Genomic DNA, 27,235 nt, shown 5'->3' with positions numbered 1-27,235 from the left:
TCTCTAAAGGTAAGGCTTGTGAACCAACCTCTTCTCCCAAGCAAGCTGTATTCTGAGAACCACTGGGTCAGCACAAACCTGGGGTGACTGGGCAACCCTAACACCTCACTGCAGCCCACTTGCTTCCCTTCGTGGGGCATAGGTACAGCGGGTACTGTACCTGATGGGCATATGCAGGACTGGAAACATGGAACTGGAGTCTGGGGCAGAGATTGGCTCCCCCTGGTAATCTTGGGGGACAAACGGGCCCGGTGCCAAGCCCCGCCCCCCCACCCACTGTGGGGCTCTCTCCATGGGGCCTGTGCTGGGACACGCAGGGAACCCCGGCCCTGGCAGAGCCCCCATCAGATAAGGCCGCCTCCCCAGTGCTGGCAGCCTTCAGAGCCGGCGAGGAGTTTACGTAAGCCTGTTGTTGATGGAAAAACAAATGCACCAGCAGGCATTTCCTGGCCTGCTCAGAGCCGTGGGCCCCAGACGCTGGCTCACCCCGGAGAGGCTCTGTCCTGACAGCTCCCCTGGGGGCTCCAGCGAAACTCTGGGGCTCCCATGTGCTAGAAGCCCAGCTCTTCGGAGGCCACCCAGAGCCCCTACCCTCAAGCCCAAGCCACCCTGCACGTGAGCCCAGCATGCAGGAGGCATTTAATTAATGCTCATTCTTAACCACTCTCCCATGGCCCTAGCACCAGCCTGGGCCTCCAACTCTGGCCCTGTCCTCGCCCAAGCCTGGAGCCCAGGAGGGGCTGGTCCAGGCATCCATCAGCACCACTCCATTGAGTGCTTGGTGCATGCCTGGCCCTGCTCTGGGGCAAAACGGTGATGGAGGTATGGGAACCAGGGAAGAACTGAAGATGGGCAGAAAGAAAGTGAAATCATTCAGTTGTGTCCGATTCTTTGCAGCCCCATGGACTATAGCCCACCAGACTCCTCCATCCATGGAATTTTCCAGGCAAGAGTACTGGAGTGGATTGCCATTTCCTTCTCCAGGGGATCTTCCTGACCCAGGGATTGAACCTGGGTCTCCCGCAATGCAGGCAGACGCTTTACCATCTGAGCCACCAGGGAAGCAGAGCTAGCAAGAAATTAGGGGGGAAACCTCATCTTCACATGGCACCTCCTTTCTTGCTTCTAAAACTAAGGAGCGCTAAGGCACCTTCACAGAGGTGTTGGATGGAAAGAAATGAGACAGCTGAGGGTTTTCTTACCCACTCCCTATCCCCTTTCCATCTTTGCCTGGAGGGAGGGAGACGACCAAGGTTGCAATTCCAGCTCCAGCAGCTCCAGAACCTCATCAGCTTATGCCCAAGTATCTTTATAAAATAGGGCTATTTTATTTTTTATTATTATTTTTTCTGGCCCCACTGCATGGCATGTAGGATCTTAGTCCCCCAACCAGGGATCAAACCCAGGTCCCCTGCATTGGAAGGGCAGAATCTTAACCACTGGATCACTAGGGAAGTCCCTAAGATAGGGCTAATTCTTGTAGCAACCTCAAGTACTGAGAATTAAATGAGACATTTTGAGGATTAAATGTGATAATGACTATAAAACTTTTTTTTTTTAATTGCACCATGCAGCTTGTAAGTATCTCAGTTCCCCGACCAGGGATTAAACCTGTGTCGCAACAGTGGAAGCCCAGAATCCTAACCAGTAGGCCACCAGGGAACTCCCTAAAACTTTTAAATCACACTTATCATTGTTATGTCAGGCACACAGCATCACACAGAAACAAGTCATCACAGATGTAAATATATTATGCCTGCCTGCCCTTTCCATCTTGACACAAATATCTGCTTTTCGAGGTACCCTTTCCTGACCCCCAGGGAGGGCTAGGTAGGTGCCCCACTTACATTCCCTCCCAAGTCCCCCTTCATCCGCTCCTTCTAGCAGCCCTCTTCACCCATGTTACCACCCCAGACTATGCACTCCCTGCGGGCCAGGCTCCACGCTGGCCTTGGGCACCCAGAGATAAATCACATTCTGGCTCTGTCCTCTAAGGGGACCCAGCCTAGAGGATAGAGATAGAGGATTACAGAGAGCAAGGAATCACTAACCAACACAGCACTGTAATTATCCCCCAATTAAAAATAAATAAATTTTTAAAAAGAGAATATTATATGAATCACAAAAGCTAAAGTGGGCACACTGCTAACATGACACCTGGCACACAGTAGGAACACCCTGAAACCCTAATTACATAAAATGATGCTATTTAGGGCTTCCCTGGTGGCTCAGGTGGTAAAGAATCTGCCTGCACTGCAGAAGACCTGGGTTTGATCCCTGGGTCTGGAAGATCCCCTGGAGAAGGAATTGGCTACCTACTCCAGTACTCTTGCCTGGAGAATTCCATGGACAGAGGAGCCTGGCAGGTTACAGTCCATGGGGTTGCAAAGAGTCAGACATGACTGAGCGACTAACACATACTATGCTATTTAACAGTGGAAAGACCTGGAGTCAAGTGCTGGCTCTGCCACTCGCTTGCTGTGCAACCTTGGGCCAGGCACTTTCTGTGTACTGCAATTTCTCCATTCATCCGGGGAGATGCTAACATTAAATACCATCTTCAGGCTCTGGTAAGATTCTAACAAGCTGATGCACCTTCTGGACTCTCAGAGAACTGAGCTTATCAGCTACGGACTATCACGTCAAGGCCTGTGTGGGGAACACAGCCTCGGACACAGCCTTTGGTATCAGGCCTGCTCCCGGGACCCAGCCTGGATCCCCCTTGTTTTGCAATGTATGGCTAATGGCTCAGCCTCAGTTTCCTCATCTGTAAAGTGAGGATAATAGTATGTACTTCCTAGGATGCCGTGAGGCACCAAGGAGATCACAGTGGTGAGAGGTAGTATTTGTTGCACACTTAGTCATTGCCAGACAGGATTCTTAAGTGATTTTTGTATGTTAACCCATCTCCGGTCACTTTACAGCTGGAAAAATTGAGGCAGGGAGATTGTAAGACCTTGCCCAAGGGAACTGTTGGCAAGGGAATCATCCTAGCAGTCTGGTTGGCGCCAGAACCCAAGGTCCTAACCACCCTGCACCACTGCCACCCTTGAACCTGTTTCAAACCTTAGACATGGCACATAGTGAGGCCTCGGCAAACAGTAGCCACTATTATGATTCTATTAATATATGTGTTGGTATCATCATGATCCTAATTACTCATCAATCCCTCCTCTAAGCAGGGCAAGCTGAAGCACTTTGGGCCTGAGTGGGTGCCAGCTGAGAGCTGGCACGATGAGCCCCGAATGTGGGCAAAGTGTTAGTTCCTGGTCACACCCAGTGAGAGTCAGCACACGGGGCGGTGGGGCAGGTGGGTCCAGCACTGGGGCCAGGTCCAGGTGAGCATGGATGTCACAGGTGGCCCTCTTCGCCCAGCCTGGCGCTGGACACCCACCCGGCTCCCGGAACAGGGCAGGGCCAGGCTGGAGAGGCCAGGGCAGACACTGGGCCTTTGTGCCCTACTCCCCACGCAGCCCAGCCCAGAAACCCATCTCCACCCCCGCCCCAGGCTGGGCGCAAGGTGTGCAGTGCCCTCCTGGAGAAGAAAGAATTCAGGCTGGAGCTGGCAGTCTGGCCAGGACCCTGGCTCCACTGCCCTCTGGCTGAGAGTCCTGGGCCAGTCTCTCCCTGCTCGAGGCCTGGTTTCTTCATCTCCAAGATGAACATAGAGAGCTAGACTCAATATGGGTAGGGCTTAGGGAAGAGGGAGGAAAGGAAAGCACTGGTCCTGACGGGCTGCAGTGAGGGGACAGGGTAGGGGCCTGGCCACTCCTCTGTTGGGTACAAACATGGTTAGGGCTTTTCACCCCCTCCTCAGGCAGGCCCAGATCACCCTTAGCCCCATAACACAAACCCCCAAACTGCAGCATTCCTACCCCCCACCTGCAGTACACAGACACCCCCTTGAACACCTGTGTTCATCTGAACTCTTATCCCTGTGTGAACACACAGATTTAAACACACCCTTGAACAAAGACACACATGCCTAATCACAAACACACACACTCTGGATCACAGACACAGACACACACTCCTAGTCATAGACGCACATGGACAAACATCCCTGAACAAAGATGCACACACCTGATCACAGACACACACATCTCAACAAAGACATGTGTGCACGCATACATGGTCAGTCATGTCTGACTCTTTGCGATCCCACAGACTACTCCACCAGGTTCCTCTGTCAATGGAATTTTCCAGGTAAGAATACTGGAGTGGGCTATCACTTCCTACTCCAGGAGATATTCCCCACCCAAGGATCAAACCTGAGTGTCTTGCATCTCCTGCATTGGCTGGTGGGTTCTTTACCACTGCGCCTCCTGGGAAACCCCCAACAAAGACATGCTGCTGCTGCTGCTGCTAAGTCACTTCAGTCGTGTCCGACTCTGTGCGACCCCATAGACAGCAGCCCATCAGGCTCTCCCGTCCCTGGGATTCTCCAGGCAAGAACACTGGAGAGGGTTGCCATTTCCTTCTCCAATGCATGAAAGTGAAAAGTGAAAGTGAAGTCGCTCAGTCGTGTCCGACTCTTAGCAACCCCGTGGACTGCAGCCTACCAGGCTCCTCCATCCATGGGATTTTCCAGGCAAGAGTACTGGAGTGGGGTGCCATTGCCTTTAGACACCCCCAAATTAACATACACACCAACATGACACAAACAGAAACTGACATCAAAACACACCTCCCCCCAGTCTATACCCAGCACACCCCACACCTGCCCACCCATCACACACCAGGCAGATGGGCTTCAGTCCTCATTCATGGAGGCCACTGGGAAGGGAGGTGCAGAGTGAGCCCCCAGAGGAGCCCAGGATGGGTGCCTGGAATTGGAATTGCACTTCCTCTTCCCTTTCCATACTTGGGGAACACCTCAGGCTTAAGCCCAACATCTCTGCCCAGAGGCTTGCAGGACTGAGCCTAAAGAAAAGGAGGACATTTGGTGGGACCTCCTGGGTGCCAATCCCTGAGCTGTGTGAGTCCATGCCGTCACAGCCCTGGACACTGCCTAATGCAGTACCTGGCACACCTTAGGGACTCCAAAGCAGAAGCGGAGGAAAGCGTCCAGAGCCCCAAATAGAATAGCTCTCAGGTCTCTCAGCTGAGGCTCCCCAGGTGGCTCAGTGGTACAGAAAATGCCTGCCAATGCAGGAGATGAGGGTTCAAGCCCTGAGTCGGGAGGATCCCTGGAAGAGGAAATGGCAACCCACTCCAGTATTCTTGCCTGGGAAATTCCATGGCCTGAGAAGCCTTGCGGGCTACAGTCTATGGGGTCGAAAGACTTAGCGACTAAAACAACAGATATCTGACCTCCCTGAAGGGTATTTCAACAGTGCGGACCCCACCAGAGCAATGCCGCGGTGCACCGCCAGGGGGAGCCCTTCGCCCGGTCGCTGCGGGGGCTCTGTTGCCCCACCCCTGGCGTCCCTCTTCCAGTCCCCACGGTGCCGGCGCGGCTCCCCCGGAGCTTCGGTTAGGTCTCCGCGGGCGCCCCCGCAGGATGTCTCGACTCCTCACCCTGCCGGATCCGACCTCAGCTCCGGCTTCCGCCCCCTCCCCAGTCCCCAGAGGCCTCCTCGAGCAGCTCCAGGCTCCGCAGCCACCCCCTCTGCCCGGAACCGCCTCGAAGCTCACCCCCATCCCAGCCTCTGGCTGAGAAATTCTGAGGCCGTCCCACAGTGGAGCCCCCTCCCTTGCCTCTTCTGTTGGAGCAAAGACTCATAAAGGTGCCTGAAGTGAAAGACTGAATTGAATTCAATAAATAGCAACACTTCCCCCCTTCCCCCCACCCCCACCCCAGCAGAGCATCCTACATGCCAGGCACTCTGAGTTATATCCTTCAGTGTTCACGAAACTCTGTGAAGTAGGTGTTAAGCACTACCTCCGTTTTACAGATTTAAGATGCTAGAAGTTCAGAGAGGTTAAGTAATTCGCCCAGGATCTCAGAAGTAGGTAGCAGCACAGCGTCTAGGGCCAAAGGTGTAAGGGCCAGATTCTGATCCGCAGGAAGGCCATGCTGACACTTAATCTCTCCGGGATCTAGGAGGTGTTTTTTTTTAAGGATCCACCACCTGCCAGGCACCGGACTGGGTGTGATATAAAGAACACAGGGACACTGAGTCATAGAGCTTATAGTGGTGAGAGAGTTAAATAGTCCTTAAGCATGCACCTACATATTCATCATGACTTCGCTCACTTGCTCTAGATATGTTACTAGGAACCCCCGTGTCCAGCGGTGTGCTGGCTGTGCTGACCTAGGCAGGAAGGGGCCAGGCCCAGGGAGCCTGTGGCAGGGTGTGAATGGGGACAGACACACATCACTGCTTGTGTGGTAAGTTAACTCTGAGGGTCCTAGTTACAACAGGGTCAGGAGGGAAGAAGGCTAAGCAAGCAAGCGTCCATAAAGGAGGGAGCAACTGAGCAGGAGTTTTTGAAGGGAGAAGGGGGAAGGACCCCCAGGCAGAGGGCTCACCCAGCGTATAAAGCATGGGTGAATTTGGTGTGTACTTGGCTGGCTTTAAACCCAGAGATGGACAGGGCCCGAGTCCTGCACCAGAGAGGTGGGCAGAGGCCAACTCGTGACTTAAGTCTCACACACCAGCTTAAGGACCCACTTGCTCAGGAGGGATGGGAAACTCAAGGAAGAGAAGCAATGTAAATGTCCCAAGTGCCTTTCACACCTCCCTCCCGCGACTCAGGGCCCCTTGATGGGAAGGACGGGTCAGCACTTCAATGTCTTAAAGGCATCATAAACTCCAAATCCCTGGTCATTTCCCCTGCCCCCCGACCTCTTCCCAACAGATTTTCCCATTGCCTCGAAAGGCACCACCATCCACCCAGTTGTGGCTCTGTCCCCTTTTTCCCTCCCATAGCCAGCCCATCTCCTCTGCCTCCATGCAGTCGGGTGCCCCATCATCTGACTGCACCTTTATCTTTGTTCCCAACTGCCCGGACATCTTTTCCAGTTTCCTGGTGCTCTTGGAATAAAGATACAGGCAAGTTGCCTGGAAAGCAAATGGCCATGTCTCCAGCCCCAAATTCCCACCACTCAGACTTACTCTGAAAGCTCCAGGCATTCTAGCTACCTCTGAGTGCCTCGGACCTGCTCGACTCAGGACCTTTGTACATGCTGCTACTCCTTTTTCTCCACCTTCCCCTCCCACTTGCTGAGTTAATTCCCACTCATGAATCTGGTCTCTGTGACACCTTCCTCCAGGAAGCTGTTCTTTCCCTCACCTGTGTGTATGGTCTCACATACACCTTGTCACAGACATCCATAGTCACTTTGAGGTTATTTGACATTGGTATCCTTCACAAGACTCTGAGTGCTACAAGGGCAGGGGCTGTCTTATCACTGGTATCCTCAGTGACCAGCACAGGACATGCCTGAAGAAACTATGACCAACCTAGACAGCGTATTAAAAAGCAGAGACATTACTTTGCCAACAAAGGTCCATCTAGTCAAAGCTATGGTTTTTCCAGTAGTCATGTATGGATGTGAGAGCTGGACAATAAAAAAGGGTGAGCACCGAAGAACTGATGCCTTCAAACTGTGGTGCTGGAGAAGACTCTTGAGAGTCCCTTGGACAACAAGGAGATGAAACCAGTCAATCCTAAAGGAAATCAACCCTGAATATTCATTGGAAGAACTGATGCTGAAGCTGAAACTCCAATACTTTGGCCACCTGATGCGAAGAGCTGACTCATTGGAAAAGACCCTGATGCTGGGAAAGATTGAAGGCAGGAAGAGAAGGGGATGACAGAGGATGAGATGGTTGGTTGGGGTCATCAACTCGATGGACATGAGTTTGAGCAAACTCCGGGAGACAGTGAAGGATGGGAAAGCCTGGTGTGCTGCAGTCCATGGGGTCTCAAACAGTAGGACACGACTGGGCAACTGAAAAACAACAACAAATGTCCTTTAGCAAGATGAACCTAGTTCTGATGCTCACTGGCTGGGTACCTTTAGGCTACAGTCCATCAGGTCATAGAGTCAGACATGACTGAGCCATTGGGCACTGCAGACCTCAATGCCCAGCACCGGGCCATGGAGAAGGGAGGAAGAGAGGAAGGGAAAGGTGGAAAGGATGGTACGAAGGACCTGCTGGCACTCCTAGAGTTTCCAGGGGCTGGAGGATCCAGGATAGCCCCTCCCTGGGGCTTCAGCTGGCAGATGAAGCCTGGAGGTGTCCACTCTTGCCAGCAGGACCCACCAGCCACAGTGGCCAACTCTTCCTCTCCAGGAAGCTGGTTCTGCCACGTGGGACTCCGACCTGAGTACAGGGTGGGGAAGGCGGTCTGCTCAGGAAAGAGCACGGCGATCAGAGGTATCTCCCCAAGCCCCCAGGGCCAAGCCCCAGCTGGTATCCAAGGTGTCTGTGAGCTGAAGCTGACCCACCTCCCAGAGCACCCGCAGCCATCAAATTACTCCCCACTCCCGAGGGTGCTCTGAATCCCCTTGCCTGTACTGCTGTGTTCTCACCAGGAATGCTCACCTTCTCCCCTTCTCCACCAGGTCACTTTTGGTTTGTCCAAGATCCCAACTCACACAACACCTTCTTGGAGTCTCTCCCAACTTCTTCAAACAATTTCTCACCTCTCCCCTGTAGCTCCCTTAATATTTAGTCAGACCACGAATATAGCATTGTGTACACTCATTTATGGAATCCTAACAATACCTCTATATAAGGTGGATACTATTGGTCCCATTTTACAGATTAAGATACTGAGGTCTAGAGTGACTAAGTACCTTGCCAGAATTCTTGCAAGGCAAAGAAGACTGTGGAAGGTCTTTTCCATCTGCCCCCTATGTCCCTGCTCCAGGGGAAAGGAGACTTCATAGGATGGGACAGAACGGAGCACATTCATAGTCAAGACGTCAGCCCCTGCAAATTGCCTAATTTGCAGTTTGGAAATGGAAATGCCTGTTCCTGGGTGTAGGTCTCAGGAACCAGGAGGCTCTCTGTGTTCACAGCAGGTTGGAGCCCAAAAGGCTTTGGTGATGGTCCCTTGGTCCCCTCTGGAGGAGCATATAGGGAGGTGGGAACCTGCCTCAGAGTCTCATGTGGCAATGATGACAACATCTCCTCCCTCCCATCACCAGGGGACAGAGCTGGGCTGGCAGCCTGAGCCCAGACTCCGCCCCTGCCCCACCAAGTGCCTGCCCTCCAACCTGAGCCTCTATTTCTGCTGTCCTTCCGGTGCCACCTTCTCCCTCTGTCACTTTTCACCAGCCTCAAAGCGACCATACCTGTTTACCTGGCTCTGTCTCAGTCTCTGTTGGCTCTCCCTTTATCTCTCAGGACCTCCCTTTATCTCTGATTCTTCTCAGCCTCCATCTCCTTTGTCTCCATCACGCCGTCCGTCCACCTGTGACTCTGTCTCTTAACCTGGGTCCCTGTCTGTGTCTCTCTGCCTCTTCACTACTCTGTGGCTGTTCCCTCTCTTTCCATCTCGCTCGCTACTCTGTGGCTGTTCTCTCTTTCCGTCTCCCTTTCCCTGTCTGTTAGGGATCTGTCCTTCTGCCTCTCTGCCCTTATCTTTGTCCCTGTTGTCCTCTCCGTCTCTGCCTGTGTGTCTTCATCACCGTCCCTTTCTCTTTGTGTCCCACTCTTTGCCTCCCTCCCCACCTCCCTGTCCCTGTACTCTCTGAGTGTCGCACTCCGTGTATGTTATTCTCAGTCTGGACTCTGGGGAGAGCAGAGCCTCCTCTGCAGTGCCCCCTTCCCTGGCCCAACAGCGGGCGCTGCTACAGAAGTTGCTCCCAAGTAGGGGGCGGGGGACCCCCGGGCATCATTCCAGGGCCTGCTCTGTCTGGGTGGCAGTGCTGACAGAGATACGGATCAGACTCGGCTCTGTCCGGGCCTGAGCAGGGGGCACAGCCTGGCTCTGCGGGGGCGTCTGGGTGCCTGCAAATGTTTGCATATGTACACATCTGGGTTTGTGTGCGGGTCTCCCTGTGTGGGGTGGTCTGTGAGCGTCTGGGCCTGTTTATGTCTGTCTGCAAGATATGTGCGGCTGTCTGGGAGTGAGCATCTTAGCCTGTGGGTCTATCCATCCTTTTAATGCCTCAAGAGCATACGTGTGCATGTCTGTGGAGTCAGGGTATATATGTGTGGCTGTCCATGGGCCAGGTCCTCTGCTTGCATTCTCTTACCCAGTCATCAATGAGGTGTAGATTCTATTATTCTATTTGACAGGCAGAAAAGTTGAGGCTCTTAACCTCCATGCTTGGGTGTGTGAGTATGAATGTATCTGTTTGAGGTTGAGAGCTTGGCATCTGGAGACAGATCTGGTTCAAATCCTGGCTCCTCTACCACTAGCTGCCTGACCCCAGGCAAGTTGGTTAGTCTTGGGCAATCCTGAATTCATTCAACAAAAATGTATCGCTCAAAACCAGATAAAACTAATCCCTGGTGCTACAAGTCAGAATAGGAGCCACCTTGGGAGGGGCTGACAGGGAGGGGGCCCAAGGGAGACTTCTGGGTGCTGTCAATGTCCTGTGTCTTGATCTGGGTGGTAGTTACATGGGTGTGTCCATTTGGAAACAGCAATCAAGCTGTTCATTTTCAGAAATGCACCCTTTATGCACATTATACATCAGTATAAAAGTTTTCAAAAAATTGATTGATCTCTATTTACCAGGCATTAAATAGCAACAATAGTGTTTTATGAGTGTGGGTGTGTTTAACATTTCAGAAAGTGAGGCACTTCAGGCTTTACATTTCTTCCCTATTCCCTTCTCCAGCCAGCTCCCCATCATGATGGCAGGAGGCGGAAGGGAGACAGATCACCGTCCTGGGCTGGACTGCTCCCCTGCCCAATCTTGCATGGCTGTTGTCTCTTCAAAGCAGCCATGATTTTCCCTCCGGATTTTCAAGTTGGTGGGCCACTGCGGAGTTTGTGCTAGAGGATGGCTGGCATTCGATCGAGCTGGTAACAAAAACAGTGCACTGTGGCACAGCTTGGGGCAAAACACGGTGGGATGTAAGATGCCCAGTGGACCGCTGCCACACCTGCTTGATCCATCTAGCAAGGCAATGCCTGGATACACACATTCCTGCTCTCCACCTGCAAGGTGGTCCTAAGATGTCACTTGTCATTCCATGAAATACACTGAGCTCCTGCGGATGCCAGGTCCTCTGCTGGGCCCTTCAACACATCTCCCTTCACCCCCACTACAGCTGTCACATAAGGGTCATGATTGACCCCTCGCTGAGGAAACTGGGACCGGGAGAGATGAAATGACTTCCTTCAGCTCACACTGCTCAACAGTAGAGTCCAGCGTCATTCGGCCTGCTCTCGTCGTCCGTCCTCTCTGGATGCATCTTTGCTCTGGATTTCTGTGATTACCTGACACTTTGTTAGTAAAGGAACTGAATTCATTTGGTTTTGCCCCGGTGGAAGATTCTGAAATTCTGTGTCTTTCATTAGGAAAGCTTGAGCTTAAGCTGCCCTTTGGTGACGGCATTCATTCCGTATGCGAACAGGCCTCCCTCCTTGCGTGACATACCCTTCCAGCCCAGAGAAGAGCAGAAAAGGCAGGTGTGATGGCCTCTGACCTTTGTCACATGTATCCAGCATGGCACACTTATTTAATCTTTGAAAGACCAAATGCATAAATGAATGGCATTCTGCTTACACACTCCTCACTTGGTACATAACACACATGCTAAGATGATCTCTTGTCTGTCGCTGCCTCCACTCTAAATTCCTTAAGGGCAGGATTGTGTCTACTTCATCTCTGGATCCCAACAAGCAGCCCAAAGTCTGGCACAAAGAGGGACCCCACAAATATTATAAATAAATATTTATAAATCATTATAATTAAATATCATAGATAAAGAGAGGAAGACTTTGGAATTTATCTCTGGGTTTCGGTAAGACTTTTATAAGTCCTGTGAATTTCACACCTCACTCAACAGCAGCAGCACCAACTAGTTTCAATAAGTGGTTTTATTACTTGTTAGATTTTACAAATTCTGATATTCGAACAGACTTCCACCTTAAAATTCTAAAACAACAAAGCGACCGTTGGAGGGGGTTTGATTTTTTTCCTTTTTTTTTTTTTCTTTTCTGTTTAGGACTATTCAAAGTAACAAACTTTTTTTTTCCTTTTTTTTTTTTTACATTTTTGCTCTGGTCATAAATATACAGAGAAAAAGAGGGAGAGAAAAAATGAACAAGTCATCCAAAGTATGGAGATAAAACAGTATTCCTAAGGCACGTGGCAGTCTTTGAAAATACAGAAGCTCTAGCCAACTTAAATTATTTGTTGTTTTTCCTCGCTCAGTCCACAAAACTGTACAGTGACACAAATGTTGTGTTGCAGATAGATCTTCCAAGTAATTCCAGTCCACAGAGCTGTGTCAGCCGGGGGTGGGGGGGCGCAATTATTTTCTTCCTCAGTTTCCAGGCGAGATCCTAAAATGTGGTTAGTTAGTTGCTCAAAGCCTCTATTTTAAAATACACTTGGAATTCAACTAAAGATAATTTCTTTTTTAAAGAAATTGTGGGGCGGGGGCAGAGGTGGGGGTGGGGCCGAGAGTCATTAGAAAAGGTTGGTAAGAGTCGTTTGCGAGGGGCTGTGAGGCTCGTGGCCCTCCAGGTTGCCAGGCACAGAAGTTAAGACGGACGTCACAGTCGGCAGGGTGGGGCTAGTCAAGTCTGTGAGGGTGGTGGGCGTGCTGGAGGGGCTGAGCGAGGCGTTGGACAGCTCCGAGGCCGGCCCCGACGGAGTCCCTGTCTGCAGCGCCGCCTCCGTCGACTTGTCCACGCCCGTGTTTTCCTGCCGTAAGAGGTTGCGCCTGAACTTGGCCCGGGCGTTCTGAAACCAGACCTGCGTGGGGGAGAGGGAAGGGGTGATCAGAGGAAGGCGGGGCGGGCAGGAACAGGAGATGAGCAAAGATCGCTCCAACTGTTTAAGCCCAGAGATGCTAATGGGGGTTCTGCCCGAATGGGGGTGGGGGTAGGGATTTATTTAAAAGTCTGGCTAGGGACTTCCCTGGGGGTATCAGCCTTCCAATGCAGGGGACACATGTTTGATCCCTGGTTGGGGTGTCAGGGTCCCTTATACCTCGGGGCATTAATTGACCCCCAGTACTGCAATTAAGACACAACACAGCCAAATAAATTAAAAAAAAAAAAAAAAAAATTTTAAAAAAAGGTCTGGCTGGCAATTCTTTGTTCTTAATACAATAAAAACATCCTTTCCTCAAACTGCCTGTAATGGGGGTCTCCCCTTGTTAGAAGATTCCAGAACTCAGCCCCAGTCTCTAATATCGTAGCCACTAGCCACATGTGGCTACCCAGCACTTGAAATGAGCCTAGCCCCTAAACAGCTGGTCTGTAGCTGAGAACCATATATCAGAATGGTAGAACCATATCAGAAGGAGGTAGAATATCTCAATGGTCACTTTTATTTTCATGAATATATTTTCTATTGGACAAATTGGGCCAAACAAGATATAGCCTTACAATTAATTTTACAAGTTTCTTTTTGTTTTAACGAAGGTACTGGGAAATTTTCCATGTAAAATTATGTATGTGGCTCAGGTTGCATTTCTCTTCTCTTCTAGAAGATTCGCACAAACCAAATTTCCATCATTTTTGACCATGGTTCACAGGTTTTTCTCAGCAGTCGACTTTAAACAGGCAAAGATCCCACAAGTCCTTGTTGGTACCAATTTTCAAGTTTTTCATGGTAAGTCTGGGAAATACCAGAATGGTGTAAAGAACACAGAGGACTCAAGTCGGTAAACGATACTGCTCCTAATCCCCGCCACCATCACTCAGAGAAGGCACCCTGGACCACTGGGTTTCAGGTCTCCAGGCAGAGTGGGAACAACTGCCCAATTAAAGATCCCCCTCTCCCAACCTGCCCTCGTCCCAGCGTCCTTCATGGGGGAGGAAAGGGCAGTTACTGAGCTTGGTATGAAAAGAATGCCCGCGAGAGAGAATATGGGTTTGCTTTCATTTTTCCCTTGGCGCAGACACAGGCACACATCCACGCCCACACCATTGCACACGAGCCTGTACACACAAAGCATCAAAACTTGTCCACACAGCAGCACCCCCCACCACTAGCAAACTGCATAGAGAGATCCCACTGTACCCTGAGGTCCTCAAAATACTTCGGGAGAAGCCTAGAGAATCTAGGGGGGTGGGAGGTCCTAGTTTGCAAAGAAAAAAAGGCCAAAGGGCTGGGCGCCTTCACTTCCCTTTGCGTGAGGAAAACACCCGCCAGAAACCTCCCCATAAAAGAAAGGGGCTTAGGGAATTTTACAGATTCTGGGGTGTCCAGTTGCATATTTCCAGATGTGCCTGCATTTGCCTGTCTTCCCTGTGTCTCAGACAGGGATGGGAAGGACCAACTCCTGGCCCCACCCTACCCTGGGGACCACCCCAGAGAGGGGGGCTTGTGGCCTCCAACTTGTCTTTTTGGTGGCCTGATACCACTTGGGCTCAATTTAAAAGCACAGCCTCAAGAATCCTGGGGTAAGGAGAAAGATGGCCACTGTGAAGTTGGGAAACAAAGCTCTCTCCCATGCATGCTGGCTCCTTCCAGGAAGAAAGCACATTTTCCCCTGGCCTTCTGCCCAAAGCAAGCCCATCACCTCTTCTGGGGGCTCACAAATAAGGACAGTGCTTCTAAGACCAGCCTCCAGAGGCACTGGTTGGGGTCGGGGCTTCTTCCCTGCTCAACCCACAGAAATCTGCAGGGGTGAGACTGTGTGTCTGTCTGGGCCAGAGAATGACCGACAGAGAAAATGATGGAGGTGTCCCCAGACACCCTCAGAGAGAGAAGATGACTCCCCCAAAGTGTCATTTCAGACGGGGGAGACAAAGAAGGCTGGAGCCTTGATGCTCTTGCCACCATCCTATCCTAAGAGTGTGTGGCCCCGTGAATACCCTGTGAGTCTGACTCTCCGAGCAGGAGCAGGAAGCCTGGGGGTGGGGTGGGGGGGCAGTGCATCGCCCATTGGTCTGGGGCTCCAAGCCCTTGGGAAGGGCTGGAACCAGTTAGTTGCTGGCTGTTTGCTATTGCTCCGGCGTTGCCCCTAACAGTGGTTTGTAAACAATGACACCATCTTTCACAACGGCCTTCTCTGCTTTACTGGATCTGAGGCACTGGGAATCTGGTGGATGAAAGTCAACAACTCAAGCAAAAGCCAGTTGCCGTGGGGGTTTATGTGGAGTTTGTTTCTCACCCTAAGCCAGGCGTCACCAGAATTCTCCAGGGTATTTTTTTTTAAATCCCCTCCCAAGAGGATATTAGAACAGGGACCCTGTCTGAGCCATCTTCATGTCCCTGGGGATATCACACAGGGACTGGCAAAGATGAAGAGTCAAGTCACACACACTGAGTTAATAGCAATACTAACAGATAACATTTACAGAGCTCTTTGTGCCAGGCACCAGTCCCTCCTCTAACACGCACCATCACAACTTATCTCCATGACAGGCCAAGTAGGGGGGTACTGTCATTATCCCCATTTTATAGACTGAAAACCAGAGAGGAGGCTCAGAGAGGCAAAGTCACTTGCCCAAGGTCACACGAAGGCCAAGCGGAGGTTAGGATTCAGGACGATCTGCCGTTAAAAAGTCCATGCTCTCCCTGCCACATGATCCTGAGTGAGTCAGCAAGTGAATGAATAAATGAATGAATGCGTGAGTGAATAAACAGAAGCAACTGTAGTGTAGTGGAAAGAGCGCAGGTTGTAACTTCATAACTCCAGTTGTGCTTCTGCCACTGCCCAAGTGACCTGTGCAAGTCTTCTACCTCGGGGTCTGCCTCAGTTTCCCTGTCTATACAGGAAGGGGACTGGCCCGCACCACACCATCTCTATGGCCTCTTGGGGGTGCTCACAGGCTGTGACTCCAGGGCAACCGCAGCAAGGAAGATGACCTGCTCTACCCACTCAGCCCTCCCTATTCATCTCCCAGGGCGGGGGCGTGGTGCCTCAGTTGGGGCTTAAGTCCCAGGTGAATGAGGTAGCCCACATGGCTGCATGCCCCCTCCTCAGATACCCACTGGCCCTGCAGGCTGCACCTTGCCTCACAAATCCCCTTCTTCAGGATTCTTTCATCAAGGAGGCCAGGAGGGCCAGTGGGAAACCCTTTTTGCCCACAAATCCCCTTCAAAACCACCGCTAAGGAAACCAGCAGGAAGACCAAAGCTTCAAGCCCCAAAATGTCCACTGGCATTTTTTCATGACATGAAAATTAATGGCTGCACCCAAAGCATCTGACCAAAGATGGGACAAGTGGAAGTCAGGACCCAGCCACGCCACGCAGTCGCAGAGCAAACGTCTTATAACGAATGTTGTGCTACGTGTGCTTAGTCGCTCGTCATGTCCGACTGCAACCCCATGGGCTGTAGCCTGCCAGGCTCCTCTGTCCATGGAATTCTCCAGGCAAGAATACTGGAGCGGGTAGCCATGCCCTCCTCCAGGGGATCTTCCCAAACCAGGGATTGAACCCAGGTCTCCTGTACTGCAGGCAGATTCTCTACCATCTGAGCCACCAGGGAAGCGATGAATGTTACGTGAGGGAAAAAAGAATAATGAATCATATCCTCTGGTATAACTTCATAAAGCAAGTAATAACGATCAGTATTATCCACTCTCAAGGCAACGGCCAAGCAATGTTCTAAGCATTTTACACATGTGAACTCCAGTTAGTGCCATATAAGGCTGACACTAATATTATGGCCAGGTGAGAAGAATGAGGCCTACAGTCCAGCCAAAGAGGTAGAGCTGAGAGGTGAGTCCCTGCAGGCTGGGCCCATACCCCCATCCACTACTTGACCTCCAAACTGTACACCTGGATTATTGGTTTCCTGTGTCCTCATAAGGGTAATTTTCCCCTCTATTTTTCTAACCTTCTGTATGGTGGGGCTATTTATAAACTTTAAAGAAAGTTTTCTTGAAAGAATAAAAAATGTGAGCAGTGGCCTGGACATCATGACCCCTTGATTCCAGCTCCAGGGCTACAACTACTTTGCTGTGGAGCCTTGGACAAGTTAGTCTACATCTATGGGTTGCAGTTTCCTTTCTTCTAAAATGGGAGATTTGGACCAAATCATCTATAAAATTCCCTCCAACTTCAGCTGTCCGTTTCCAGATCAAACAGTCTCTATAGTCCTGCACAAACGGCAGGAGAACAATGTTCACTGTCCCCATTTCACAGGTGGGGAAGCTGAGGCTCAGTGAACTGAAGGCCTAGTTTAAACCTCACCTTCTCAGTGAAGCCACCCCGACCACCACCCTCCCCAGGTCAGGGCCTCACGTTTCTGCTCTCGTTGCGCCCCTATATTTTTCCATCCTAGCACTTCTTCTATTTTATTTTTGTCAAGAGTTAAATAAGAGCTCTGTGGCCAAAAGCATTTGGGAAATGTTGGATTAGACAACACTGAATCTGCTCAAGAGTTCTCAATACCTGTGCTAGCCCCAGTGTACTCTGATCACCAAGAGAAGAACACGGTCAGTCTGTAGCCTACTGCAAACTTAAATGGTCCTGGAGTCACTTAAAAGATATTATAACTATGAGATATTTCAAATATACGGAAAAATATAGAGCTCAATCTTATAACCATTTTAATTATTTATACACTACCTTGCTGGACATTGTCTCCCCCTGGACCATACAGTTCCAGCCAGGCCTGTTCACTGCTGGGGTCACCACTGAATACTCAGTACTTCATGCCCCACCCAGAAGATGGCAGCTCCGGGTACGTGTTGAAGTGAGTGAACAGAGGAAAGCTCGTATCCTCGGGTCTTGAGCTCTCACATAGGTTAGTGATGACTAATGGCATCTGAAGAATGTTTTTAAACTGTTGATTGTTAAAATGTATTCTCCTTCAAAGTCACACCCAGAACCCCTAGGGAGACCTCCACCCATCCAAATCCATCAGCTCATCAGCCCCTTCCCCAAGTCTATGGCACCTTAATATTCTGTCTTCCTGACACCTCTCCAGGAGAAAAGAGAGGCAACACGGAGGTGCATGGATGTGCTGAGGAGTGGTCTCCAAGAATTGGTAAAGCTTAACGTCTTAATGGACCACTGTCCAAGGGGCCATTCTGTCTCCCAGTCACTTTGCTGACTGGTGACAAGTATTAAGGCTGTCCTGCTGTTGGTAGTGAAAATTCTGAGCATGTTTTATGCCCCTAGGGCTTTACAACAGAATTCCCACTTGCATACCAAGACGTAGCATCTACGACTCACTCCTTCCCTAGTCTCCCTTCTGTACTGCTGCATTCAGGGCTTCCCTAATAGCTTAGACAGTAAAACATCTGCCTGCAATGCAGGAGATCCAGGTTCAATCCCTGGGTGCGGAAGATCCCCTGGAGGAGGAAATGGCAACCCGCTCCAGTATTCTTGCCTGGAGAATTCCATGGACAGAGGAGCCTGGCAGGCGACAGTCCACGGGGTCAAAAAAAGTTGGACACGACTGAGTGACTAACACATACACACTGCTGCATTCAGCAACCAGATCCAAGGGGAGGGGGCGCTGAGAATCTCAATCCCTATACTATGCTATACTGGAAAAGCTCCGGAATCAGACCAATCCTGGCTTGACTCCTCTCATTACTGATTAGCTGTGAGACTCAGTGCAAGGATTTTAGCCTCTCTGAACCTCAGTTTTCTCATCTGCAAAATGAAGATAATTAAACTTTTAAATGTGTGCAAAAGGGAATGGTAGACTGAACCGTGCTAGGTAAATGTGTATGAAATATAGTATGTATTGAGTCCCTAATATGTACTTTATAAATTACCCATCATGTCATCTTATTTACTCCCTGCAACCACCTAGGAAAGCATTATCATCCTCATTTTATAGCTGAAGCTCAGAGAGGTTAAGTCACTTGCTCATAACCATTCAGGGAGTCAGTGGGAGGACTGAGTCTGGACGTCATATCAGCTTCAAATTCCGGCAGGGATACTGCACCCCAGGCACGCCATGTTGATGGTGCTTATGTATCACAGATTTGGTAACAGCCCAGAACCCCTAGATACACACACACACACACACACACACACACACTTCTGGGAACACAGCCTCAACCTCAACCTGCCCCACCATGCAGACCACAACCTGCAGGGGGCACCCAAGGCCTAGCACCATTAAGCTGGTGTAGCCAGTGATGAGAAACCATTTCATGGGCACCTACTTTGTAGCGGCAGTATCATGCTTCCCATTCACTGTCTCAATCCTCAGGAATTCTCAGGGTGCGAACTATTATTATCTCCACTTCAAAGACAAGGATGTGGGCTCTGAGAGGAGACGTTAAAGTGTCCAAATCACATTGCTGGTATGTCAGAAAGGTGTTACCTTTCAAAGCCCCACCGGCTGCTTGGCCCCAAACTGCCCCCAGCTGGCCCATCAGTAGTCAGAACACCTGGGAGAGGGCCCCACCCTGCCAATACCGGTTCCTGTATCCTCAAGTAAATCACTTCATCTCACTAGTTCTTAAGCTGCTCATCTGCAAATGAGCAGGTAAATATTAAGGTAAGGGAGACAGATGACTGACTGGAAAGACAATGCTTCGCAAACTGCTGCATAATCATGACCCGTTGTGCCATTAGGGAATGTTAAGGATTTGTACAGGAGATTGGGAGAAAGGGGAGGAGGGAGAACAGTGGTCCAGTGTGCCTTTCAGGTACAACTGACCTCACCCCAGCGACGTTCAGGCTCTAAACGATACTCAGAGGCAGTCTCTGCTGGACTGGCTTAGGGAGAAGGAGCAATGCCCATTTATCAGATGGGCCTGGATTTGGATCCAGCTCTGCTACTTAACAGCAAAGTGTGACCTGGGGCAAGTGAAAATCATTTGGGCCTCAATGTTCTCATCTATACAGTCGAGGAGTATCACTATCATGATGCCTGATAGTGAGGACTTGATGAGTAAATGTATGTCATAAGCCTTTTAACACATAGTAGACACAGGAGACCACTCAAGCATATACTGATTAGTAGACATACCATAACTGTCAGTGGTTCTCTCTCTGTCAACTAGTCCTATGTCCTGGCTCTTACAAGTCCCCATGTGGAGAGGGCATGCAGGTGCTAAGAGCCCTGGCTCAGGATTCTAGGGGAGGAGGGGCAAGCCTAGACCCAGGTCACCGAGGTGAACCTTTCCTCATGCACAGGGTAGGTAACTGGTCTCTCCCCTGGTCTTCCACAGAATCCCTCCCCTCCCAATTGATCACACTATGGGGAAACTGATCGTGGGTCAGTCTTGACACCTAATAGTTGAAATTCTTCAGGGCCAGGGCTGTGGCTCATCCATCTCTGGGTCCCCAGGGCCTGATGTCAATAGGTACTTGGTTAGATGAAAGATAACTATGCTGGAAATGGCAAAGCACTCCTAAATCAAGCCACCTGCCTTACTAAGGCTGAAAGAGACTGGCTCCTCACTCCACATTCAGACCCAACTACAGGTGCTTACTCTTTATTTCATTTAATCTGGATTAAGTGTGGAGGTGTGTGTGCCATAATGGTGCCCATTTTACAGATAAGAGAGTTATGGCTCAGAGAGGGAGTAATTAGTTCATCCAAAACACACATCCAACTGAGTACAGGGACAGAAGGGAACCAGCTCTGCCTGACTTCAAGCCCCTGTTCCTGACCCTGCCTGCTCCAAGGGCTTGATTCACGTATCCTTTCCATGGAAAGGTGAGAATCACCAATTCACCATAAGGGCATCTTAGAAAGAAAGGACTACTAACCAGAGAGAAGTTGGCGGCTGCAGATCCAAATTCCCCCCAGGAATTCCCTACAGTCCAAATTCCCCAGGGCTGAGGAACAGAGGGGGCGCCAAGGAGGGTCCTCTGATCTAACCCCCAAAAGGACAAGTCCGAGGGAAATGGACCAGCGGGACCCGAGACCCCAACGGAGCGGGGACGCGGCAGGATCCCCGCCTCTTCTCGAGCCCCAGCCAGAGAAACCCTTGGGCAAGGCGGACCCAAACGCAACCGCGGGGCTAGCGGAGCTCTGCGGGGAGGGGGGAGAGGGGCGGGCCCAAGAGGCGCAACGGCGTCCCATTGGCGGGCCCTCAGTTCCCTCCGCTACGTCACCGAACCGGCAAGACCAAGCTGCCCCTGACCTCACTCCTGGTGCGCCGCACTGGGCATCCGGACTCCACGGTCTCCGGAGACCTGCGGATCCTCACCCGCGCCACAATCCCCTCTGCTACTTCTGTCACCCCCAAAATGTTTTTTTTTTTTAAGTCCTAACAGACTCGCGGGAAAACTTAGAGTGGCTTCACAGCCTTCAGGGTCATCATCACCCGTCACCTACCGGTGTTGCCAGCCACCCCCGGGCCCTCAGTCCTCAAAGACTTGGGGGCTGGAAGTTGGGACGGACTAGCCTGCACTCAAATCCCAGCACCACTCCTCCTATTATGAGACCACAGACAGATCACTACTTCTCTCGATTTTCTTACCTCAAAATGTGCGTTGTTATCCCTACAATCACATGGTCTGAGGAATAAACTGGTTAAACTGGCTATAAAGGGAGATATTCTCCCACCTTATTATACAGATGGGGAAACTGAAGTCCAGCCACCAGAATAATCGTTTATACTATTTAATATGTTAACTGATGAATCTAGTTAATGTTACTCTCACCCACCATCCACTGAGTGGTTAAGTGCCAGCTACCGTGATGGGGACTTACATTATCTCAATAGCTCCTGTAATGTAGATAATTTTTGTGCCCATTTCATATATAAGGAAACTGAGGCTCAGAGGGGTTAAGTGATTTAAGGCCACGGATCAAGGAAATGAGTAAGAGGAGGAGCTGAAGATTTAAAAATTGGTGATCCAGGACACTGTCGTGAATTTGGGTCACCCTGGACTCCCCAAAGGAGGTTCTTAACATCTTTGAGGGGATGGAGGGACCCTTAGGAAATCTGGTGAAAACGCTGGATCCTCTCTATCGAGAGAGCACACTCCATACAAGCGCAAGGCTGCTCAGTTTCAGAGGCACCCATCTACTTCCACCCAGGGGATCTGCCCTAACCCCTCTCCCTTACCAAACCTTGCTTCTGGGAGAGTCTAAGAAACAACAAAGAAACAGAAGGAAAATCCAGAGAGAGAGACAGAAAGAAAGAAACTAGAGAGAGCAAGCGAGGAGCAAGCAGCAGAAGGAGCAAAGGGCTAACAGCAGTTGCCTTGGACTGGCATTGTGGTATAAGGGGCCAGGGTGGAGGGGAGCTCTAGAGTTATCTGAAATGCTTGAACCTTTTACAACATGAACATATTTGTGTGTCACTTGAGTAATAAATAGCAACTAAGAATTGCTTACAAGAAAGAAAAGAAATTGTGTAGACAAAGAGGACAGAGGGACCCACAGACACAAAACAGAAACACCGAGGGACAAAAACTTGAGGAGAGAGAACACCTCAGAGTAAGGGCGGGGGTAGGGGTGGGGGACTTGAAATACAGCCAGAGATAGACTGAAAAGATGGAGAAAGAGAACAGGGAAAGATAAAGAGATAGGCGGACATAGAACAGGAGGTCCTTCCGCAGCCCACAGCCGCTGTGGGGTTCCACCTCACAGGTTCCTCAGGTCCTGACGCCACCGAGGCCCCCACCCGTAGCCCCGGCCCAGCTGACCTGTAGGACCCGCTTGGTGAGGCCTGTCTTTTGCGCGAGCTGCTTCAAGTCCTTGGCGTCGGGGTTGTGGTTAATGGCAAAATAAGACTTCATGGTCCGAAGCTGGTGGTGCTTGAAGGAGGTGCGCATGCGCTTCGTCTTCTGGCTGCTCGGGTACGGCTGGTCTCGGTCCAGGTGCTCCGCGTCGTTCTCGTTGCAGCTCAGGGCTGGGGAGGGAAGGCAGAGGCCGAAGGTGAACCTCCTGGCCCGGCTCCCCACCCCCTACACTGCCAAGTCCACACCCACCTCACGATCCGCCAAATGTTTCTAGCCTCAGGACCACACTGCGGGTGCCGCACCCCGCTGAGATGGAGATATTATCCCATTTTATAGATTTATAGGGGAATTTGAGGTTGAGCCATATACCCGGGGTCTCTCAGCTTGGAAATGCTGGATTCAAATCCAGCTCTAGGAAATTCCAAAAAACATTCTGAGCCACCATGTTACAATAAAAATAGTAATGACAACTTGTCAATGACATTCAACTCCACAAGATGTGCTAATGGGCTTTACATGCACATTTTCATCCTCAAAACCTTTTGAGCCAAGCATTATTTCCCCCCTTTTTACAGATGTTGAAACTGAGGCTCCTAAAGGGAAATCACTTGACCTCGGACACAGCAGGCCCATTACCTTCCCGCTTCTCCCTGAACTCCTAAGGAGAAATGCAGTCTGCAGCCTTCCCTGCCCCTTGCTCCCACACAGGGTCAGGGGCAGGCACCTAGAAGTCATAGACTTCCACTCACGTTCCAAACCCTCCACCCACTTTCATCTCTCCGTTCCCACACCCAAAGTACTGCAGGACCCCTTAGCCCTGGGCCGGAAATGCTGGGCTGGAGGTTGGAAATTGTATTTTGTAGCTTCATCCTCACCACTCCTGTGAGGCAGCCGCTTTTCAGTTTTACAAACGAGATCAATGAGGCAGAGAGGTTAAGCGATCTTTGGAAATTTCGAGGAGTGGCACAGTACTTAGCCAGAAAGGGAAGGAAGTTGGAGGAAGAAATTAACATGTATTCCACACCCAGGGTATGCCTTTGGCCCTACATACAAGGGGGGGTGGGGCTAGGGAGGGCTTCACTACTGCTCCAATTGCTATTCACCCCATTTTAAAGATGAGGAAACTAACACGAAGGGAAATGAAGCCACACCATTGGTTAAGGCTGAGCCCAGATTCAACACTGCAGTTCTTGCCTCCTTGCTGTTTCTTTCCCCTACACCACAAAGGCTGGCAAAGATGAAGCATGACTCTTTGGGGAGCGTGTCCCTATCCAGAAGGGGCCCAGCTGGGGCTGCCAATGCCTGGAAGGCACTGGGGGTGGGGGACAGGGATGGAAAACTCGGGCTTCAGAAAGTTGCTTAGCAACCTGGTGGCTGATGGGGACATGCGGGACCCTTCTCCAAGATCCCCTCAATACATCCTGAGCCATCTTACTTTGGGGAGTGCCTCATAGGAGATTAATTCAGTCCCCCCTAAAGTGGGCAGCTGGGAATATATCTCCTGTTTCATCACATGCCCATAACAGAGCTGCAGATTTAGCAAATAAAAATACAGATTGTCTAGTTAAATTTGAATCGCACATAAACAATGAACAAGTTCTTAGAATGATATCTGAAATACTGCATGGGACATACCTATACTGAAAATTAATCTGTTGTTTGCCCAAAACTCAAATATTGCACTGTATACACTTATACTAAAAAAAAAATTATTCATTGAATTAAAATTCAAATGTTGTGTGGGATACACGTACACTAAAAAATTGTATTTTTCCTTTATTTAAAATTCAAATGTTGTAAGGGATACACTTACAGTAAAAAAAAAAAAATTGTCGCTTACCCAAAATTAAAATTTAACTGGGAGTCCTGCATTTTATCTGGCAATACTACCTCAGAAGCACTCCTGCTCCCCTGGTGGCCTACTCCTCCCCTGCCCAACTGAGGAGTAATCCCCTGCAGAAAAAGTGTGCAAGATGCAGGTCTTATCCCTAACCTTGAAGTTGTCAGCAAGTAGCTACACCTCCTAAAGTCCCCTTCCCACAGGCAACCAGGCACCCAAGTTCTCCAGCTGGGCTTTACTCTCACTGAGAGCACCCAGAGTAAAGAATGGGGATCCAGCAATTTAAAGGGGATCAGAGAATGACTCCAAATGTGATCCATGGAAACTGCCCTGCCCCCCTGCTGTGGGGAAAGACCCTCTTCTTGCCCCTAGTCCCCAGCTCCACAGGAGGTGGGGGGGGGGGTTGGGGAGTAGGGCAGGCCTCCCCACAGGGGATCTCTGGGCCCATTCCTCCGCCCAGCCCCCACCTGGGCCTTGCTGCTGTTAATGAGCTCCATGGGGACCCTGGCACCCCACGCACCCAAGGGACGTGCCCTGAGCTCGGCCTATATTGGGGGGGGCGCGGATGGTGGTTGGGGGAGGGAGAAGGAAAGGGCAGAGAAAGGAGAAAAAGAGACAGATGTAGAAAAAAGAGAGAATGGACAGAAAAGGAGAGGTGGGGGCAGGGGGATGGGGGAAGATGGACAGAGCCAGGAAAAAAGAGGAGAGGGAGAGAAAAAGAAAGCAGTGGATATGGAAGAACCAGAGAGAGACAGCTACAAAGACAGAAAAAAATCAGGAGACACACAGAGAGCCAGAGGGGTCACCAAGGCCCAGAAATAGTAGGGATGCGGTGTGGTGAAGGGTCCAGGTTAAGGAACTAAATCCCGGTCTTGGGCAGGCCCGGTCCCTTTGGCGTGGCTTTTTCAAAGCCGTTACAGGCCGGGTAGGGAGGAAAAGGGGAAGGATGAAAAAGGAGGGGAGGGCAGAAAAGAATTCGGCCCAAGGTAGGGAGGCCCAGGAAGGCCAGCAGCAAGGGCAGGGGACCGCACTAGGGGCAAAGGAGCGGCTGTTGGGCCCAGATTCGGTTGCTGCCCCAGGTCCCCTCACTCTGGCCCCCAGCTTCCCAGCCGGGTGAGATTCCCCAGGATCGGATCCGGGGAGGAGCAAGGGGACGAGGGGAGGGGGAGAACCAAGCTTTCTCTCTCTCTTTTTTTTTTTTTTCCTCTCAATTAGGCCGATTCAATGGAGCTAAAGAGCTCGTAAAATCATGAATAATTTACTCGTGATCTGTTATTAACCCATCGGGTTTCGAGCTCTTGTCGCTGGGACTGAACCTGTAATCAAATCTGACTTCGCCTCATTTTACTAAAGACGAGATTGTAGGTTCAATTGTCTAAATAATGGATTGGAATCAAATCAGTAATTACGCCGCCAGGCGCGCGCGCACACACGCACACACGCACACACGCACACACACACACACACACACACACACAAAGCTGGGGCTGGGGGAACTGGGCATCCGGCCGGTCCGCGCGGGACTCCCGTGGCCGCGGCGCGAAAACTCGGACGCGAGGCGCAGAGCCCGGGCCCCTGACCGGCTCCGGCCGCCTTGCCGCGCCCGAGGCCGGGGTCGGGTAGGTTTCAGTTCTGCCTCCGGGACCTGAGCTAAGATCTCGGACCAGAGGGGCTTCCAGAGGAGGGCCAGCCGCGGCGGCCACCGCCCCGGAAGGACTTTCCGATCCTGCGGGCCCCGCCGCTCTAACTGTCCTTCCCTAAGCGAGGGCCGGGCGCACCGACGGCGCCACCTCCCCACTCTGCCCGAGCTCACTGCCCCGTAGTAAGGTGCCGCTGCTCCTCCACCGACTGTCCCCCACAGCGATGAGCTTTGCAGGGGGTTCGTGTGGCTGGGCCCCTGGGTGTGGGACATTCACACCAACAAGCTCGAGTCCTCACAATCGGAATCACGCGCGCACACACACACACACACACACACACTTGCCCGGACATAACCACCGAAATCGCACCCTCCACGGGGCCCTCTTTCCAGTCCCAACAGCCCGCGGCCCACACTGTGGCCCTTTCTCTTCAGCGGGAGCAGGCAGGGGAGAAGGAGGCCTGGTCGGGGAGGCGCCCCCATTTCTCAATCTAGTCCGGGAGCCCGGAGTAAGCAATCCGCACAGCCACGGGCAGCGCGCCTTGCTCGGGTTCCACCAGCTTAGAAAGCCCGGGCCAAGGCCAGAGACAGGAACACCGGAATGGAGAAAGAGACAGGAACTTAGAAACCTGGAGACACACGCAGAGAGAGAAACGGGGGCCTAGAGACCCAAAAGGAGAAAAAAAGAGAAAGGGACCAAAGAGAAAAGGAGGAGAAGGCATGCGTGGGGCAGACTTGTAGAGGTGCCAGCTTCTCTGAAACTCAGCCTCCAGCCACATCTTGCTCTGAGTGGCGCGGCCTCCTCAGGGAAGGTGGAGGAGCAGCAAAAAGCACAAATAAATCGCTGTACCGTCTACCTTTCCATTGCAAACCTGTCTGCCCAGGGAAAACATAGTCCCGCTCCCCACCCATCAGGAGCCCTGTGGCCCAGCCCGCCCGCTGCTTTCTACTGGAGGCTGACCGCACTTGATAAATAGACCCGCTTTGTTTTGGGGAACCGGATCTGGACTCAGGGTAGTCTGTTCAGGGTTGGGGGTGACCGAGGGATGCAAGTTTTGGAAAGCCACATCTCTTACAGAGCTTTCAACAAATCTTAA

At 51.1% G+C, this 27,235-nt stretch overlaps 1 protein-coding gene across 3 annotated transcripts in view; it reads right to left on the bottom strand.

Annotated features, from left to right (window-relative positions):
• The window catches only part of LHX2 (LIM homeobox 2), a 99,918-nt gene that overhangs the window by 55,319 nt on the left and 17,364 nt on the right, over window positions 1–27,235 (bottom strand). For 2 of the 3 annotated variants that reach the window (XM_027556232.1, XM_027556231.1), the window contains exons 4-5: window positions 22,624–22,829; window positions 11,941–12,841 (exon numbers count right to left, since the gene is read on the bottom strand). In XM_027556232.1, the coding sequence (XP_027412033.1) occupies window positions 12,554–12,841; window positions 22,624–22,829 (494 nt within the window). In that variant the 3' untranslated portion in view covers window positions 11,941–12,553. Of the gene's footprint in view, window positions 1–11,940; window positions 12,842–22,623; window positions 22,830–27,235 lie in introns of those variants that run through there. The other variant, XM_027556233.1, reaches the window with a different exon arrangement.

This window comes from Bos indicus x Bos taurus, chromosome 11 (genome assembly GCF_003369695.1).
Source record: "Bos indicus x Bos taurus breed Angus x Brahman F1 hybrid chromosome 11, Bos_hybrid_MaternalHap_v2.0, whole genome shotgun sequence".
NCBI classification, from domain to species: domain Eukaryota; kingdom Metazoa; phylum Chordata; class Mammalia; order Artiodactyla; family Bovidae; genus Bos; species Bos indicus x Bos taurus.
Note: the sequence above shows the minus strand (reverse complement) of the source record. Positions and strands in the feature narration are given on the sequence as shown.